Raw genomic sequence first — 19,881 nt, forward strand, 5'->3', positions numbered from 1 at the left:
CTGAGGTAATATGCATACCTTTCCCTTCTGAGGTCAAAATACTGTATACACACCCTTCCCTTCTGAGGTCAAAATATGCGTACCTTTCCATTGAGGTCAAAATATGCGTACCTTTCCCTTCTAGTCAAAATATGCATACCCTTACCTTGTTGGGTGGTCATGCGGCTGCCCATCCTGTTGTGTACCCAGAGAACAAAAGGGAAACCGCCATGAGGTTCTGTAGTAGACCCTAGAGTAAGTACCCCTGTGAGCAACGGTAGAGGATGTCTCTCTGTTATATTACCGCTTGTTCCCAGAGGCTCCTTCCCACGGTCCACCGCATGTTCACGGCCATTCAAAATTCACCCGAAGGAAAGAGAAACGTTCTGATTGGCTGTGAGTCGGGCTGGGGGGCGGGGCAGGGGAGGCAGAACTGGAGTGAGGCGTGGAACACGGACAGTACACACACGGTCTTCAGATGGCGCCTGGCCACTGTCGAGTGAAGACGTGAGGGTGTTGTGGGGCGACGACAGACTATCTTGAGTGAAACTGGAAAAAAAACCACCTCGCACCGTAAAAACAAAATTCCAAAAAGTCACATCATCGCCAAACTTACAGATCGATTTACTCATACGAAGAGAAAGACTAAACAGGTGAATTGAATTACTTTATAACCTGTAATTTAACTTGAAGAGAACTTTGAAAATATTGAAAAGAGATAAATTTCGACTGTTGCGAAAGTTTTATAAAAATGACTACTGAGTGTTAGTCTGGAACTGGTGAGAATTGTACTAACGAGAGATGTGGTGAGTGTGGTGAGGTGTGTGGAGGACCCCAGAGGCCGTTCTGCTGGTTATGTCTGCCGTCCGCCGGGTGAAAGGTAAGTTGATTTTATTATTGATTACGATTCAGAATACTAGACTCGTGACCTGACTGAGGGGGAGGGTGACGCCATAAATGATATAGTGACGCGACGGTACGTAAAATAGATAGATTGATAGTCAGACAGATAGACATTGAAAGACAGGCAGGCAGATAGACACACAGACAGGTAGACGGATAGACAGAAAGCTAGATAAACAAGGTAGACAGACAGAAAGATAGACTGACAGAAATATATGGACAGATAGATTGACAGACAGACAAATATTCAGTAAAATCGTCATACAATCTACAAATGCTCAACCATCGTATGCCAACAAAAAACAGCCGCTTAGATGAATATAATTTAATAACTAATGAATGAAGACCTGGCGACGGAAAGGTATATTGGATTTTGATAATCTGGTGATTATTCGTTGTATAATTACCCGTTGGGTTTGTTTTGTTTTGTTTTGTTGTTTTGGGTTGTTTTTGTTGTGTTTGTTTGGGTTGTTGTTTTTTTTTTTTTTGTTATTTAATCTAACCTACGTCTTCTCAATCACAATCAGTTTTTTATTCACGAGGTTTGTTTAAGTTGATTTGTTTTTCATTTGCAAGCTGTTTGAAGTGAATTAGTTTAGTTAAGTTGATTTATGGGGTTGTAGGTGGTGGGCAGGGGATAGGTGGAAGGACTGGGTAGGTGATATGTGAAAAGGCAGGATAGGTGGAGGGATATGGTATGTAGTTCTGGCCAATACTTAGATGTTATTTAACTCTGTGTAGTCAACTTTTTCATGATACTAAATTGATATAAAAGACGTTAATATATAGAATTGAAACTTAATAAAATATAATTACACACAATAAATATAGTAAATAATAGAGTAAAATATTATAATGGATAAATATATAGTAAGCAATGAGTCAGGCAGTAGTAATGTGGTTTCCGCTTTGTGATTTATTTTAAACAGTGTAATCAGGATTCTGTCACCCAGCCGTTGTTGGAAAAATATATGACTAGATTTACCGAGACTTAACAACATCATCGTGAACTGGATTTTTAGATGTTCGTATTTTTTTTCTTTTTTTTTTTGGAGGATGAGTTTATGAGAACGGAGCATACTGTCTGGGTGAATTATGGCGTACATATAAGTTCTAAATTGGTGTGAAAACTGCCTTGAGATTTTAAGTTTGATTTATTTATGAGACGAAGTTATGTTGATAATGTTTTTGAGTTGTGACCCCTGTGTTGTATGTGTGTGTGAGGGGGGGGGGTGTCTTTCAGTCCGCCTAAGAGGAAAATTGAACCTTTGCGAATCCAGATACGTGTAAAGAACGAACTGAAATGAACTTTGAACCCACTTCCCTTGAGATAGACATTTTATATAAGAAATTCTGTCACCTTCTGGCTGTTGTATTGTGGGTTGGTATCTAGTGGGCGTTGAAGTCCTGGCGGAGGTGTCGTGTTGGTGCTCTACTGGGTCCTCCTTGTGTGTGTGTGTGTGTTGTTGTGTGTGTGTGTGTGTGTGTGTGTGTGTGTGTGCTTTCTCCTAGCAACAATAAGTGATGGATAGTACCCCTTATATACTGAGGGAGGTGGGAGTCAGACACACATCACCAGAATACATCACCCCAAACTCACTCAATGGTACACGCAGCCCACTACCACCACCACCCTACCTGCCACCACCACCACCCCTACCTGCCACTACCACCACCACCCCTACCTGCCACTACCACCACCCCTACCTGCCACTACCACCACCACCCCTACCTCCACTACCACCACCTACCTGCCACCACCACCACCCCTACCTGCCACACCTACCACCACCACCCCTTACCTGCCACTACCCACTCCCTACCCACCACCCTAACACCATTCCTATCACCTCCTACCACCACCCCTACCCACCTCTTCACCCCACCTGCCACTACACCCCCTGCCCACTACTACTACCACCCTACCCACCATTATTACCTCCCTACCCACCACTACCGGGGGCGTACCCACCCACCTACCCACCACTACTATCACCCTCTACCTACCACCACCCGTACCCACCACTACCACCACCCTACCCACCACTACCACCCACCTACCACTGCCACTCCCTACCCATCACCACTACACCTCTGCATACCATCACCACCCTCCCACCACATCACCACCATCACCCTCTGCCTACCACCACTACCCACCACCACTCCCTACCCATCTCCTACCCTCTGCAACCCATCACCACCCCTCACTCATCACCCATCACCCTCTTGCCTACCATCACCACCATCACCCTCTGCCTACCACCACCCCTACCCCCACTCCTCCCTACCCATCCCTACCCTCTGCATACCATCACCCACCCTCTACCATCACCACCATCACCCCCTCTACCACCACCCCTACCACCCACCTCACCACCCACCCACCCTGCTCCTCCCCATCACCACTACCACCCTCTGCATACCATCTCCACCCTCTACCTACCATCTCACCATCACCCTCTACTTACCTACCACCACCCACTGCCACTCCCCTACCCATCCCACTACCACCTCTGCATACATCACCACCTCTACCACTCCACCACCATCACCCTCTGCCTACTACCACTACCACCCACCCACCACTACCACTCCCTACCCATCACCACTACCACCCTCTACCTACCATCACCACCATCACCCTCTGCCTACTACCACTACCACCCACCTACCCACCACCTACCCACCACCGCCCACAGGGAAAGTACACCCTCCGTTAACACGCCACCATCACTCCTAACCTCCAGCTATGCCCGGCCACGCAACTGCCTCTCGATCACTGGAAAGATTCACACCAGAAATTTGAAAGGTGTATTGTGTGTGTGTGCTTTCAGGAGTCTGTAGTGGTATTAGGTATGTAAGGAATGTTGGGTCACCTGAAGATTAGACACCCCCCTCACCTGATTATTACAACAGCCTTACACTACATATTAACGTGATATAATTTTAACCTAACTTAATCTAACCTAACCTAATATAATGTAACCTAAAGTAACCTAACCTAACCTAATCTAACCTAATATAATGTAACCTAAAGTAACCTAACCTTACCTAATCTAACTTAACTTAACCTTCTTAACAACCCCTACGTAGCATTAGGGTGGTAAATGATAAGGTAACATAAGCCGGGGTGTCTAATCCTCAGGTGATTCGGAACGTTTTTAAGGGGATGTACAGTAGATTATTATTTTTTCGTTGATTTATACACCTGTGAATAATGTAAAGTCCTTTAGTTTTATTGTGAACTGGGGTTAAGTTGGGTTAGGTTAGGAAGGGTTAGGTTAAGTTGGGTTAGGTTAGGAAGGGTTAGGTTAAGTTGGGTTAGATTAGGAAGGGTTAGGTTGGTTAAGAAGTTAGGGGAAGGTTGGGTTGGTTGTTGTAGGATGGGTTAGTTAAGTTGTTGGGTTAGGTTAGAAGGGTTAGGTTGGTTGGGTTAGATTAGGAAGGGGTTGGGTTGTTGGGTTAGGTTAGAAGGGTTAGGTTGTTGGTAGGATAGGGATGGGTTGGGTTAGAAGGGTTAGGTTAAGTTGGAAGTTAGGATGGTTAGGTTAGATGTAGGTTGTTGCTAGGATAGATGGGTTAGGTTAGGGGGTTAGGTTTAGTTGGGTTAGGTTAGGATGGTAGGTTAAGTTGTGGGTTAGGAAGGGTTGTTGGTTAGGTTGGTTAGGAGGGTTGGGTTGTTGGGTTAGGTTAGGAAGGGTTAGTTAAGTTGGGTTAGGTTAGGATGGGTTAGGTTATGTTGGGAGGTTGTTGGGTAAAGTTAGAGATAGGGTTGGTTGGGTTGATGATAGGATGTTAGGTTGTTGGGTAAGGTTAGGAAGGGTTAGGTTAAGTTGGGTTAGGTTAGGTTAGGTGTGTAGTGACACGTTGACCCTTCCCTGCTTGACCTTCAACCCCTGACCATACCTGGAGTTCGTCTTCCCTCCCCTCTCCCCCCAGACGACTAGTATAAGTTTCTCCTTGCCCCTCCCTCCCTGACTTCTCCCTTCCTGTTTTCCACCCTTACCTCCCTCCCGACTTCTCCCCATTTTTCCTCCCTCCTTTCTCCCTATCACTCCTTTTCCCTTCCTTCTACCCTTCCCTCCCTACCTGATTTCTCCCCCCCTCCTTCTCAACTTCTCACCTTCTCCTTTCTCTCCCACACCTTGACATTCACTTGAACACATGAACCACCTACACCACCCTCTCCCCCTAACCCCTCATTCACCGCCACACGCCCACACCCTCACCACCCCCTGCCACACGCCCATTCCCTCACCACCCCGCCACACGCCCATTCCTCACCACCCCGCCACACGCCCACACACCCACCCACCCCGCCACACGCCCATAGCCCCCACTACCCCCGCCACGCCCATACCCCCACCACCCCCGCCACACGCCCACACACCCACCCCACCCCCACACACGCCCACACCTCCACCCACCCCGCCACACGCCCACACACCTCCACCCATCCCTGCCACACGCCCATTCCCCACCATCCCCTGCCACACGCCCATCCCTCACCACCCCCACACGCGCACACACCTCCACCCACCCCTGCCACACGCCCACACACTCCACCCATCCCCACACGCCCACCACCCCTCACCACCCGCCACAGCCCACACACCTCCACCCATCCCCGCCACACGCCCACACACCTCCACCCATCCCCACACGCCCATTCCCTCACCACCCCCGCCACACGCCCACACCTCCACCCACCCCGCCACACGCCCACACACCTCCACCCATCCCGCCACACGCCCACACACCTCCACCCATCCCTGCCACACGCCCACACCTCCACCCATCCCTGCCACACGCCCACACCTCACACCCCTGCCCGGTCGAAACAGGCCAGTAAACTTCCTCTCCCTAACACACACACACACACACACACACACACACACACACACACACACACACACCAGCCATTCCTTGCGCAAAATAAAGGCAGTCTTACTCTGCTCCCCTCCTCCTCCCCTCCCCTCCCCTCCTTCTTCCTGGACATTACCTTATACTTGTGACTTTGTCCTCCTCAGCCTTCTTCTCTCGTTCTTGACATTACCTGACGTATCAGTGACCTTCTAACCCCACCACCCCAGCCTACTACACCTGGCCTTCCCCAATACCCTGGACAAAGTACAACGCCCCCAGGAGAGGGATGGGACCGTTCTGCCTCGCCTCGCCGTTCCTTCCTCCTGCCCCCCCCTCCCCTTCTCCCTGCCCCCCCCTCCCCTGGTCCCTGTCTCTACCCTTCCTCCTCTCCTCTGCTTCACCCCTGCCTCCTTTACCTTGCCGCCTCCACCTCTGCCTCGTCCCTTCCTCCTCTCCCCTGCCTCCTCGTCCTGCTTCCTCGCCATGCCTCCTCGACCCTGTCTCGCCCTCTCCTCCTCACACCCCCCCACCAGGAAAACAGCTCGTCTGGCCAAGAAGGTCAGCTATCGAGGTGAGAGTGAGGTCAGCCGGCGGGGTCACTGCGGGTGGTCACGGTGGGGGAGGAGGGGTGTGTTGGCGCCTTATCACTGATGTTCTTAATGATTTAGTTATCGCTGACATCCATCACAAATGTTCCGTTTTCTTTTCCTGTTTTGCGGTTTTTTTTTTGGGGGGGGTTAACCTGTTTACGTCTTCGGATTACCAATAGAATTTCCACCCCAGCTTATTTCACCTAAAGATTAACCACCCAGACCTAACTTAACCTAACGTAACCTAACGTGTCCTAACCTGATCTAACTTGTTCTAACCTAACGTGTCCTAACCTATCCTGACCTAACCTAACCTAACCTAACATAACCTAACCAAACATAACTTAACATAACATAACATAATCTAACCAATGTGGACAAATGTAAAGTCCTCAGTATAGGAGATGTAAACAGGGAAACCAGATATCAGATGAACAACGATGTTATTGAGAAATCCGACTGCGAGAAAGATTTAGGAGCAATGATAAGTTGGAATCTTAAGCCAAGTAAACAATGTATATTTGCTCGAAACAAGGCTAATAAAGTACTTGGGTTCATACAAAGGAGTGTTAGTTACAAGACTAGCGAGGTCATCCTAAAACTATATCTTGCGCTTGTGAGACCTCACTTGGATTACGCTGTTCAATTCTGATCACCGTATTACAGATTGGATATAGAATCCTTCGAAAAAATTCAGAGGAGAATGACAAGACTAATCCCGGGCATTAGGAACCTTGAGTACAGAGACAGGTTAAAGCATCTTAATTTGCACTCCCTCGAGAGACGTAGAGCGAGGGGCGACCTGATAGAGGTGTATAAGTGGAAGTCAGGGCTAAACAAAGGGGACAATACAAAGGTACTCAAACTATCCAACCAGGAGCGAACTCGTAACGCTGGTTTTAAATTAGACAAATTTAGATTTAAGCACGAGATATGTAAACATTGGTTTGGAAACAGAGTAGTGGACGAGTGGAACAAGTTACCGAACATCATCATTAACTCGAATACGCTGGATAGCTTCAAACATAGGTTGGGCGGGTATATGAGCAATAGGGGTTGGGTGTAAATGGGACTGCCCAGTATGGGCCGGTAGGCCCGCTGCAGATTCCTCCATTCTTATGTTCTTATGTTCTGATCTAACCCTCTCAAATAGTGTTAGTGTGGTTAGTCTGAAGGTGTTATAATTGTTTATTGTAACTTATTAGTTTTAGATCTGTTGAATTTTCTCTCTCTCTCTCTCTCTCTCTCTTTTATATATATATATATATATATATATATTTTATTTATTTATTTATTTATTTGATTTTTTTCACTTCTCTGTCTGCTGTTTTTCTGCCTCCCCTATCAATCAACACCCTCGCCCACTTCTCCGTCTACCTATCGGTCTCTATCTCCCATCTCTTCTCTGTCAACCCCCACTTTCCGTCTATCTATCAATTTATACCATTTCCCCACCCCCTTTCGGTCCCTTCGGCGGGTGATCCAGGGCCGGTCAAACCCTTCCTTCCCCCATCCACACCAGGTGTCCTAGCCGGGCAGGGGGAGGGTAGAGCGGATGAACCTTTCCTGTCCCCGCCAGGTATCCCAGCCGGACAGTGGGGGAGGGGGGGGGCTTAAATGACCGGATGGGATGACTGGTTTTGTCTATGGTTGTTCTGAGTACTTTGGAGAACTGAGGGGGGGGTGGGGTCACTGTCTGTGTGTATGTTTCCTTTGTCTCTCGTTTCTTTTTGTTCTTTTTCATTTGATATTCTCTCTCCAGGCTGTGGGTGGTGTGGTGGTGGTCACTAAGAGAGAGGGGGGGTAAATTCTGTCTGAAGAACCTGTTAAGGGGAGGAGGAGGAGGAAGAAGGAAGAGAGGGATTGGTATTTCAGCCGAGTGTTGTTGGCTGGGAGGAGGAGGAGGAGGAAGAGGAAGAGGGTGATATTTAGGGGAGGAGGAGAGGAAGAAGACAGTGGTTGGATCTGTAGGTGGAGTGGAATGGGGAAGACGTGTTAACAGGGCGGAGGAAAGGATTTATAACAAGATGGGACAGATAGAGAGATAAGCCCTATGTCAATGTGTTTACTTATGCAGAGAGAGAGAGAGAGAGAGAGAGAGAGAGAGAGAGAGAGAGAGAGAGAGTATGCTCACTTAGGACAGATGGTTAAGGGAGATATGTTCAAGAGCACTATCTGTTCAGGCGCGGGTTGTGGAGGGCCTGTTGGGTGTGCTTGGAGAAACTCTGCCAGATCTCTTACCTGGGTCCTCTTGTGTATATCTGTGAGGGGAGAGGTGGGAGCAGGGTGGTGTATGTCCTGTTTACGTGTGTGTGTGGGGGGGTGTTGTTGGGGTCCTCTTGTTTATATCTTGGCGGGGGTATGGGCAAGGGTAGATGTTGGGGAGGAGGGGAAATGGAAGGTCGGCGTCAGGGCGGGATGCTGTGTCCTTCCTTACTACAGCGGAACAAATCTTTCGTTTAAGTGTTTTGTTCCAAAATGTCTCATGGTACTGATGGGAGTTACTCGGTAGAATGAACTCTTGGTGGATGATCCTGAGGGTACTGAAGCAATTACCCGACAGAACGAACCTACATTATGATCCTGAGGGTTCTAGCAAGTAAAACCGACAGTCGACAGATTGAAACCCACAATACTGCTGAGGTGAAATTCGATACCATGATAAAGTTACTATCATGAGGAGGTGAACCTAGAACTATTACACTAGTGGATGGAACTAGTCTTTTGTGTTTACTTTATCTACGGGGTGATGCTGATGTACGATGATGGCGTATTGGTAGAGGATAGGCATAAATGTAACCAAACAGGGTAAAGTAGGTTAGGTTAGGTGAGATAGGATATGGTTATTAGGTTAGGGACAGGATATGGTTAGGTTAGGTTGGGTGCTGGGATATGGTTAGGTTAGGTTAGGTTAGGGCTTGGTGATGTTGGGTTAGGCTAGACATGGTTGGGTTGGGTTGAGGATAGGATGTTGTGGGTTAGGGCTAGGATGTGGTTAGGTTAGGTTAGGTTACGGCTAGGATGTGGTTAGGTTAGTTAGCATTAGGTTAGATTCGTTACGATTAGGTTAGGTTAGATTCGTTACGATTAGGTTAGGCTAAATTAGATGAAAATTGTGATTAGATTAGGTTAGGTTATATAGTTGGGTTAGGTTAGGTTATAGTTGAGGGTATTTAATCATCACTTGAAATAAACTGGGGTGACTAATCTTCAGGTGACCCCCAACTAGTACTCTGATGAACAAGCTCATAGTGAAGATGATTGTATTGCTGGATATCTTGGGATTATTTCGGGTGAGTTAGCTACAGTGTGAACGAACCCATCATGATGTAGTGATTCTTGTGGAACATGTGGCGCGCTGTGTTTTGTGTTCCTGAGTGTCCGACTGTTACTGAGGACAAGGGCGCGTTATTTAGGACTCCCACGTTGATTCCGTTCATATCCTGTGGTTTCTAAGACATATTACACCCAAGGAAGGACTGCCACGTACTGTCCGTTCTTCATAGAGAAACCACAAGTACCTGGTGGGGTTTTTTTTCTACACGTTGAGTGGCCGTGAAAAGGTGTGTTTTAGTGGTGGCCATTTACCGCCTCCACACCCCATCGAGGACCTCCATCACCATCACCACCAACACCATCACCACAACACCATCATCCCACCACCACATGTAAACAAAGAGAGTGAAACCTCCAAATAACGGACGTCTCTCCCACATAATCCGTGAGATTGGGGGGGGATCATCAACGGACCTCAACTCTATATAATTCATTAGCTGAAGGTTTCACATCTATGGGCCCTCTCTCCTATAATGTGTGTACAGGGGGGGGGGGGGAGAGAGAGAGAGAGAGCCAAGTAGTGAAAATCGGTTTGTAATAAATATAATAACACACACACACACACGCACACACACACACACACACACACACACACACACACACACACACGACGCAGGGGGTCAATTCCCATATCAACTTTCTTTAGTCCTTCCTCTTCCCCTCTTTTTATCTGCCTCCCCCCACCCCCTTCTCCTCCCCCTCCTCCTCCTCCTTCTCTATTCAGTTCTTCTCCTTTCTTCTTCTTTCTTCCATCTACAGTAAAACTCTATTTAACGTACTATGTGGAGAGATCCGTTTTATCGAGGGTCTGTTAGATGTGGACCCCTATATAAAGGATTACATGGGGAGAGGTTCATATATGGGAAGTTTTACTCTATTGGCCTTTTATCATCCATCTAATCTTCTTCTTCCCCTTTCTTCTTCTTTCTTCTTGTTCTTCGTCCTCTCCTCCTCCTCCATCTCCCATTCTAGTCTTTCTTTTCATCTCATTCATCTTACTTTCATTCTTCCTTCTATTCTTCCTACCTCCCTCTCCTATTCTCTCCCCCCCATCTATCATTCTCTTCACTCTCCCTCACTTTCACACATCACACACACACACACACACACACATATATACCACTTATCTGTTACATTGCCACTGTGTCTTGTAACGTCGTAAGTGTCAAGTGCGTTTTAAGTATGTCATGTGTCGTGGTGTTTTGGTGTGTCAAGTGTGTATGTAGGGTGGTGGATGTCTAAGGACGGGCTGTGTGTGTGTGTGTGTGTGTGTCCCGCTATACCCCAGAGAAAGGGTTTTGATGTGTACTGTATGTGTGCACGTGTGTGTGGGCGTGTATGTGTGGGTGTGGGAAGGTTAATAAGTGGGTGGTGATGTAGTCTCTCTCTCTCTCTCTCTCTCTCAGGTAGTGACGGGGCAGTACACTCACCACACTATATTTCCCACATCGTCCATCATGACCAAAAAGTAGGAAAACAAAAACTGCTGGAAACATCAAGGCTGACACCACCTGGGAGTCTGTGGTGACCGGCCTATAATGTTGTTGGACCTTTACTTACCTCATACCTTTCACCTTACGTAACCTTCTTTTTACGTAACTTACCTTTCCTTATCTACCTTACGTAACCTTAACTCTAACAGTAACCTTACCTTATCTAATATAACCTTTTCCTAACCCAACGTATAACATAATTCTAAACATATCCTGATCTAACATAAAATCAACTACTTGTGTTGTTTTGGTTGGTTTAGTAAGATAGATGTAGGTTAGGTTAGAGATAGGCTTTGTTAGGGTTAGGTTAGGTTAGGCATATTGTGTTCGGCAAGAATCCATTAACGACACCAAATACTCCAGAACCAATCAACACTCTCCTTGCCCGCACAGGTGGATTATGTCTCTTCCTTCCCTCTCACCACCCCCTTGTCCTTCTCACTCTTTCCTCGTTCCCCCCTTCCTACCATTTTCCTTCCTTGTGACGGCCTTCTCCACAGATTACTCTGACCTGTATATAATGGCTAACCACCAGACGCTGTTCAACGATGGCAGTTTGATCACCTAAGAATAGCCTCCCGCAAGCATTATTTCACCTGTTGATTAAAACTCTCTAGTGCTTCCTGTGGGGGAGGGTACATTGGGTTTGGTTAGGTTAGATTTGGTTCGGTCTGCGTTAGTTTTAGGTTAGGTAGGTGATTGGGTTAGGTTGATTAGGGGATGATGCTGGTTTGGTTAGGTTAGGTTGAAGTTTGGGAAGAGCAAGTTCAAGAGGAGGGTGATGGGGGGAGGACGGTGGTGGGGAGGGGTGGCGGTGGTGGGGAGGGTGACGGTGGTGGAGGAGGTGACGGTGGTGGGTGAGGTAGGAGGAGGACGGTGGTGGGAGGAGGGTGACGGTGGGGAGGTGACGTGGGGAGGGGGATGGTGGTGGAGGGTGACGGTGGAGGAGGGGATGGTGGTGGTGAGGGGTGATGGTGATGGGGGAGGGAGGATGGTGGAGGAGGTGATGGTGGTGGAGGAGGTGACGGTGGTGGAGGAGGGTGATGGTGGTGGAGGAGGGTGACGGTGGGAGGGAGGGTGATGGGGGGGAGGGTGATGGGGTGGGGGGGTGATGTGGTGGGGAGGGGGATGGGGGTGGGGGAGGGTGATGGGGAGGGAGGGGTGTGTGGGAGGAGGGGTGGGATGTGGTGGGGGAGGGTGATGGTAGGAGGGTGATGGTGGGGAGAGATAGGGGAGGGGGGATGGGGGGGAGGTGAGGGTGGTGGGGAGGGTGATGGTGGTGGAGAGGATGTGGTGGGGAGGGGGAGATGGTGGTGGAGGGAGGGGTGGATGGGGAGGGAGGGTGATGGTAGGGGGGTGATGGTGGTGGAGGAGGTGAGCAGTGGGGAGGGTGACGTGGTGGGAGGAGGGGTGATGGTGGTGGAGGAGGGTGACGGTGGTGGAGGAGGGTGAGGTGGTGGGGGAGGTGACGGTGATGGGGAGGGTGACGGTGGTGGAGGGAGGTGATGGTGGTGGAGGGAGGTGGTGAGGTGGGGAGGGGTGGTGACGGTGGTGGGGGAGGGTGACGGTGGTGGAGGAGGGTGATGGTGGTGGAGGAGGGTGACGGTGGTGGAGGGAGGAGTGATGGTGGTGGGGAGGGTGACGGTGATGGGGAGGGTGAGCGGTGGTGGAGGGAGGGTGATGGTGGTGGAGGAGGTGACGGTGGTGGGAGGAGGGTGATAGTGGTGGAGGAGGGTGACGGTGGTGGGAGGAGGGTGACGGTGGTGGGGGGAGGGGGTGACGGTGGTGGAGGGAGGGTGATGGTGGTGGAGGGTGGCAGTGATGGGGGGGTGACGGTGGTGGAGGGAGGTGACAGTGGTGGAGGAGGTGTGGTGGTGGAGGAGGTGTGGTGGTGGGGGTGACGGTGGTGGGGGAGGGTGACGGTGATGGGGGAGGGTGACGGTGGTGGAGGAGGTGAGCAGTGGTGGGAGGAGGGTGACGGTGGTGGAGGGGGTGAGGTGATGGGGGGGTGACGTGGTGGTGGAGGGAGGGGTGACGGTGGTGGGGGTGACGGTGGTGGAGGGGCGTGATGGGGGGGAGGGTGACGGTGGTGGGGGAGGGTGAGCGAGGTGGTGGAGGGGGAGGGTGACGGTGGTGGGGAGGTGACAGTGGTGGAGGAGGAGGGTGGTGGAGGAGGGTGACGGTGGGGGAGGTGAGGTGGTGGGGGAGGTGAGGTGGTGGAGGAGGGTGAGGTGATGGGAGGTGACAGGTGGTGGGGGAGGTGACAGTGGTGGAGGAGGGTGACGTGGTGGAGGAGGTGACGCGGTGGTGGAGGAGGTGATGGTGGTGGGGAGTGGGTGATGGGGGAGGGTGACAGTGATGGGGGAGGGTGACGTGGTGGAGGAGGTGACAGTGGTGGAGGAGGGGTGACGGTGAGTGGAGGAGGGTGACGGTGGTGGAGGAGATGATGGGGTGGTGGAGGGTGAGGAGTGATGGGGGAGGGTGACGGTGGTGGGAGGAGGTGACGGTGGTGGAGGAGGTGACGGTGGTGGGAGGAGGTGAGGTGATGGGGGAGGTGATGCGGGTGGTGGAGGGTGACGGTGGTGGAGGAGGGTGAGCGGTGATGGGGGGAGGGTGACGGTGGTGGAGGGTGACGGTGGTGGAGGTGAGCGGTGATGGGGGGAGGGTGACGGTGGTGGGGGAGGTGGTGGTGGAGGAGGGTGGTCAGTGATGGGGAGGAGGTGATGGTGGTGGGGGGTGACGGTGGTGGAGGAGGTGACGGTGGTGGAGGAGGGTGACGGTGGTGGAGGGAGGTGACAGTGGTGGAGGAGGGTGACAGTGGTGGAGGAGGGTGATGGTGGTGGAGGAGGGTGACGGTGGGTGGAGGAGGGTTGACAGGTGTGGGTGAGGTGGTGGAGGTGACAGTGGAGGTGACAGGTTATGGGTGGAGGGTGATGATGGTGACGGTATTGGAGGGTGGCGGTGGGTGGAGGAAGGAAGACAGGTTGTGGGTGGAGGACTTCTCTTTGTTCATCTGTGTGTGTGTGTGTGTGTGTGTGTGTGTGCTTGCTAATCCACTGTATAGGTCCTCTTGACAGTCGATCCTCTCATAGGTGTTCCCAGGCGGCCTCTCTCTCTCAGGGGTTAACGATGGCTGCAAGACGACAGATGTTGGCTCTAAACCTCACTTGTGGTGTGTGTGTGTGGGGGGGTGTGGGGGAGAGGGGGGTGTGTGTGTGTGGGGAATGGAGAGGAAGGGTAGTGGGGTGGGGAATGGAGGAGGAAGGGTGAGTGGGGGTGGGGGGAATGGAGGAGGAAGGGGTAGTGGGGTGGGGGGGGAATGGAGGAGGAGAGGGGTAGTGGGGGTGGAATGGAGGAGGAGGAAGGGGTAGTGGGGGGTGGGGGGAATGGAGGAGGAAGGGGTAGAGTGGGGGTGGGGGGGGTAGATGCAGTCACAACACCATTATCACCATCATCTAAGGCTCAGAAAATAAATAAACACTTATTATAATGGATCTACTACTACTACTACTACTACTACGTGGCCTCAGCCTCCCCAATAACACCACCATTTATTTATAATATTAAATATCCTAATACATAAGAAACTATCCTATCTGTGTTAAATTAGTTGAGCCGCGGATCTATGCGGCATTCAGTGACTGTAGCCTCATAGTCAATATCTGCAGCAGTTGTCAGGTAGGGGCTCAGATTCCCCCTGAGGCAGAGCAAAGCTGGCAAGAAGGAGAGAGAGGACAGTCGACATCATCCAGGCTGTAACATAGCACTGGCTTGTAGCCTGTTCGGAGATCAGCTCCAGAGTCTGGTGTAGAAACATCTTGCACTTGGTCCCATCCACCAGAGGTTGTGAACACTAGAGAGTGAAGCTGCCTTGATCAACATTTTGAATTCTCTCCCCATATGCCTTCTCTTGTCGTTCTCGTTCCTCCTATGCCAGCATCGAGAGCTAGGTTACGGTGACAAACGGCCATGGGATCAAAATCCTGATGTCGAAGAAACTTGCTGTCCACGTCCAGAATCTCAGCACTGACGTCACTTCGTTAATGTGTTTGAAGTCCTGTGTTGGAAGATCTCATAGTGGAAGTCGGTTCTACCATGACGTCCCAGATTTCACTTCAACATATTTTCTGTGAGATCTCGTCATGCATGTAAGCCCCCTTGCAGACCATGATCGCCATCATAGGAAGAGCCACACGCATTGGGAGGCAAGCAAAATACTACTACTACTAAAAAACTGGTTTAAACACACACACACACACACACACACACACACACACACACACACACACACACACCTTATACCAACCTGGCAGAATTACTAACACCTGATGGACTTTTCTGACACTTTAATTTTTATATAAGACCTGATGGGCGTGTAAAGTGTCTGATGGGCGCTGTAAAAGTGTCTGATGGGCGCGTGTAAAGTGTCTGATGGGCGCGTGTAAATGTTTGTTTACCGCCACTGGCCCATCTGCTGTCCTCACTGCTGGAGACGTGAGGAGTTAGATGAGGTGGTGGTGGATGGATGGAAAATGACAGAGGTGGAGGAGGTGGGACTGGAAGAAGAGGAGAGGAGTACACGGAAGGAATACTATGGCACTAAACTAGATAATGGAATGGTGTGTGTGTGTGTGGGTGGTCAACTAAACGGAGATAATTACACCATCCAGAAGTGCAACTCATCCTCTTCTCTCTATCCACCTCCCTCCTATCCCTACCACCCTCTATCCTCTATCCCTCACCCGGAAGTTAAATAGAGGATAATACGTCATTTGAATGTACCTTTAACCCCGCGTCATCAGTGAGTAAACTGAAGTAAAGGGAATTGAAACAGTTCTAAGTGAGGTTTATTTGGTATAGTGATTTTCTTTGTTTTAGTGAAGAGAGGACAAAACTCACCATCTATATGTACAAGAGGACAAAAACTCATCATTTATATTCACAGGAGGACAAAATCACCATCTATATGTACAGGAGGACAAAAACTCACCATCTATATTTACAAGAGGACAAAACTCACCATCTATATGTACAGGAGGACAAAAACTCACGTATGGTATAATTCCTTCCATTTTTATCCCTTAACTCATACAAAACCAGTACGGTATTACCCCGAGTCGTTATTTCTGTCCGATAAGACCTATATATAGCGGTAAAGTCGGATAAATGGAGTATTTGAGTAGAATAAACAGTGAAAACCGACGTCACTTCATTCGGATAAAGACGTAAAAATGGCGGGATATTCGGATAAGTGGGTCATCATTCACACTTAATATCGGTTTCACTCCTGATTTTTATTCTCGTTCGATAAGACAAAATTATGGTAATATCGGATAATATCAACCATATTTCATTCCCATAAAAATAAATCGGCGTTATTTCGGTTTTCAGTTTATAGTAAGGCAGACAGACAGACAGACAGACAGACAGACAGACAGGCAGGCAGGCAGACAGACAGACAGACAGACACTATATATCCCATCATTACTGCGGTTTTCGGGGATACCTGTGTGTGGATAACAGGTGTAAGCGGTGACTAAAGCGGTGACTAGAGCAGTGACTAGAGCGGTGACTAGAGCAGTGACTAGAGTGGTGACTGTGGTGACTAGAGTGGTGACTAGAGCGGTGACTTGAGCAGTGACTAGAGCGGTGACTAGAGAGGTGACTAGAGTGGTGACTAAAGTGGTGACTAGAGCGGTGACTAGAGCGATGACTAGGTGACTAGAGCGGTGACCAGAGAGGTGACTAGAGTGGTGACTAAAGCGGTGACTAGAGCGGTGACTAGAGCGATGACTAGGAGCGGTGACTAGAGTGGTGACTAAAGTGGTGACTAGAGCGATGACTGGAGCGATGACTAGAGCGGTGACTAAAGCGGTGACTAAAGAGGTGACTGAAGCGGTGACTAGAGCGATTACTAGAACAGTGACTAAAGCGGTGACTGGAGCGGTGACTGAGCGGTGACTAAAGGATAACCACAGCTGTGACTAGAACGGTGACTAAAAGCGGTGACTAGAGCGGATGACCAAAGCGGTTTACTAGAGCGGTGACTAAAGCGGTGACTAGCACAGTGACTAAAGCGGTTACTAGAGCGGTGACTAAAGCAGTGACTAGAGCGGTGACTAAAGCAGTGACTGAAGCGGTAACTAGAGCGGTGACTAGAGCAGTGACTGAAGCGGCAACTAGAGCGGTGACTAGAGCGGTGACAAAAGCAGTGACTGAAGCGGTGACTAGAGCGGTGACTAGAGCAGTGACTGAAGCGGTGACTGAAGCGGTAACTAGAGTGGGTGACTAAAGCGGTGACTAGAGCGGTGATTAAAGCAGTGACTGAAGCGGTGACTAGAGCGGTGACTAAAGCAATGACTGAAGGGTAACTAGGAGCGGTGACTAAAGCGGTGACGAGAGCTGTGACTAAAGGGTGACTAGAGCGGTGACTGGGAGCGGTGACTAAAGCAGTGACTAAAGCGGTGATCATGGTGACTAGAGTTGTGACTAGAGCGGTGACTAGAGCGGTGACTAAAGCGGTGACTAAAGCGGTGACTAGAACAGTGACTAAAGCGGTGACTAGAACGGTGACTAGGGCGGTGACTAAAGCAGTGACTGAAGCGGTGACTAGAGCGGTGACTAGAGCGGTGACTAAAGCGGTGACTAAAGCGGTGACTAGAACAGTGACTAAAGCGGTGACTAGAACGGTGACTAGGGCGGTGACTAAAGAGGTGACCGAAGCGGTGACTAGAGCAGTGTTATATATGGTTCCTGTCTTACGCTGTGTAATATGAAGCGTTCACAGTCAATGTACACCTGTGATAAATAGCCCATACACTCTTCTTCTTCTTCTTCTTCTTCTTCTTCCTCTCCTTCCTCTTCTTCTTCTTCCTCTCCTTCTACTTCTACTTCTTCCTCTCCTTCTACTTCTTCTTCCTCCTCCTCTTCTTCTTCGTCCTCTATAAACTAGTAACCCCTTTCCTTCCCTTTCCTTCCTCCTTTGTTCCTCTCCCTATCCCATCTATCTTCTTCTCTTCTTCCTATTATCATTCCATCTCTCCACTTCCTCCTTTGGTTTCCTCGTTCTTACTCAGAAAACCTCTCGAGTGTGTGTGTTGTACAAGTCACCCTCAGTGGAAGGAGTCGATCCCGTATCCCCAGGTAAAAAAAAATAATGAAAAAGACCCCGTCAGCCACACCTGGGCTCGTAAATACAGGTAGGGAGGGAGGGGGGGGGTGGTGGAGGGAGGGTGGTGGTGAGGGTTGGCTGACTCCACACTGTTATTATTATTATTATTATTATTATTATTATTATTATTATTATTATTATTATTATTATTATTATTGTTATTATTTAATCTTATGTGATATATGTCAGCGTATGGTAGCAAACATCAGTCGAATTTCGTCATTTCCTGTAATATCAAGTTTTTCGGCGCTTAGTCAATGTAAAACAAAATACAATGATGAATAATACAAAAAAAGTTCTTAAAATAACTATAATTTTAAGTAAAAAAAAAGTCCAATAAAAGAGAAGACATGTGGTTAAATAATTGTGTTGTTGATAGTACGATATTTTCGCCCCCTCCGCCCACCGCCATTATCGTATATAGCCAACTCGTGCGCGCGATAATCACCTCCTCACTAAACTATCATTTTTATAAGTTTTCTCCAATTTTTTTTTTTAAAGTTCTGGCGGGAAGTTTTCATTATTACGGTACAAAAACAGGAAGATGAATTGGTTTATAATTCGTCTTGTCATTATTTTGATGTTTTTATTAATGGCGTTCGTTTGTTTACATTGAGTAGTGTTGCCGACGGACGGTACATGGCTGAGACAGAAGAAGAGGTTAAGAAAAATTGACAAAAACGAACAATTTGATGAGATTATAAGGATAACTGTGGTCATGGGTGTTTGTATGACATTCTTAGTGGGCAAAAAACCTGGTGAGGTGTATGTGTGTGTTGATGGTGGAGGTTGTGGTGGTGGTGGTGGTGAAGGTGTTGGTTCTTGAGGTAGATGGAAAAGGAGGAGGAAGAAGAAGAAAAGTTGGAGGAGGAGGCACTGCGTTACTATAGCCAGCCAGAGAGAGGGCGAGAGAGAGGCATTAAGAAACCTGTAAATAAAATCCCCACTTGGTCACAACGTTGTAGTTTGGACAGACCACACTCCCTCAGCCTTGCCTGTCCTAGCCATCACCGTCACCACCCCCCAGCCACCTCCCCCACCACCCCACCCCCCACCACCCCCCCACCACTTGCCCCCACCTCCCCCACCACCACCCCACACACCACCCTCCCCATCCCCCCCCAACCACAAGACCACACGTTATACTAATCCTACCTGTGATGGGTCATCCTTGCGTGGGGAGGGGGAGAATGTTCAAGGGAATCGATAATTATTCTTTTTGTCAGTCACCTTATTTTATTTGTCACTGTGAGGTGTAAGCTGATGACTCACTAACACGCCAGGTACTATTGAGAAGTTGTTGTTGTTGTTGTTGTTGTTGTTGTTGTTGTTGTTGTTGTTGTTGTTATAAGTCTTATTTTTATTATTATTGTTATTTTTGTTGTTGTTCTTCGTCCTGTTTATTATTATTATTATTATTATTATTATTATTATTATGTCACTCTGGATCAATCTTCTCAAAAAAAAATCCAAATTCTCGTATTTCCCACAAGTTAGGAGTCAGACAGTGTACTTGAAACTTCGGGTCACATTGCGACTC

At 49.0% G+C, this 19,881-nt stretch overlaps 1 protein-coding gene across 1 annotated transcript in view; it reads left to right on the top strand.

Annotated features, from left to right (window-relative positions):
* The first annotated feature begins 834 nt into the window (after nucleotides 1-834).
* The window catches only part of LOC121867494 (filaggrin-2-like), a 77,955-nt gene continuing 58,908 nt past the window's right edge, over nucleotides 835-19,881 (top strand). Inside the window, exon 1 of the mRNA XM_042367489.1 lies at nucleotides 835-859. Coding sequence (XP_042223423.1) covers nucleotides 835-859 — 25 coding nt within the window. The remainder of the gene's footprint in view (nucleotides 860-19,881) is intronic.

This window comes from Homarus americanus, unplaced genomic scaffold, assembly GCF_018991925.1.
Source record: "Homarus americanus isolate GMGI-L3 unplaced genomic scaffold, GMGI_Hamer_2.0 scaffold51859, whole genome shotgun sequence".
NCBI lineage: Eukaryota > Metazoa > Arthropoda > Malacostraca > Decapoda > Nephropidae > Homarus > Homarus americanus.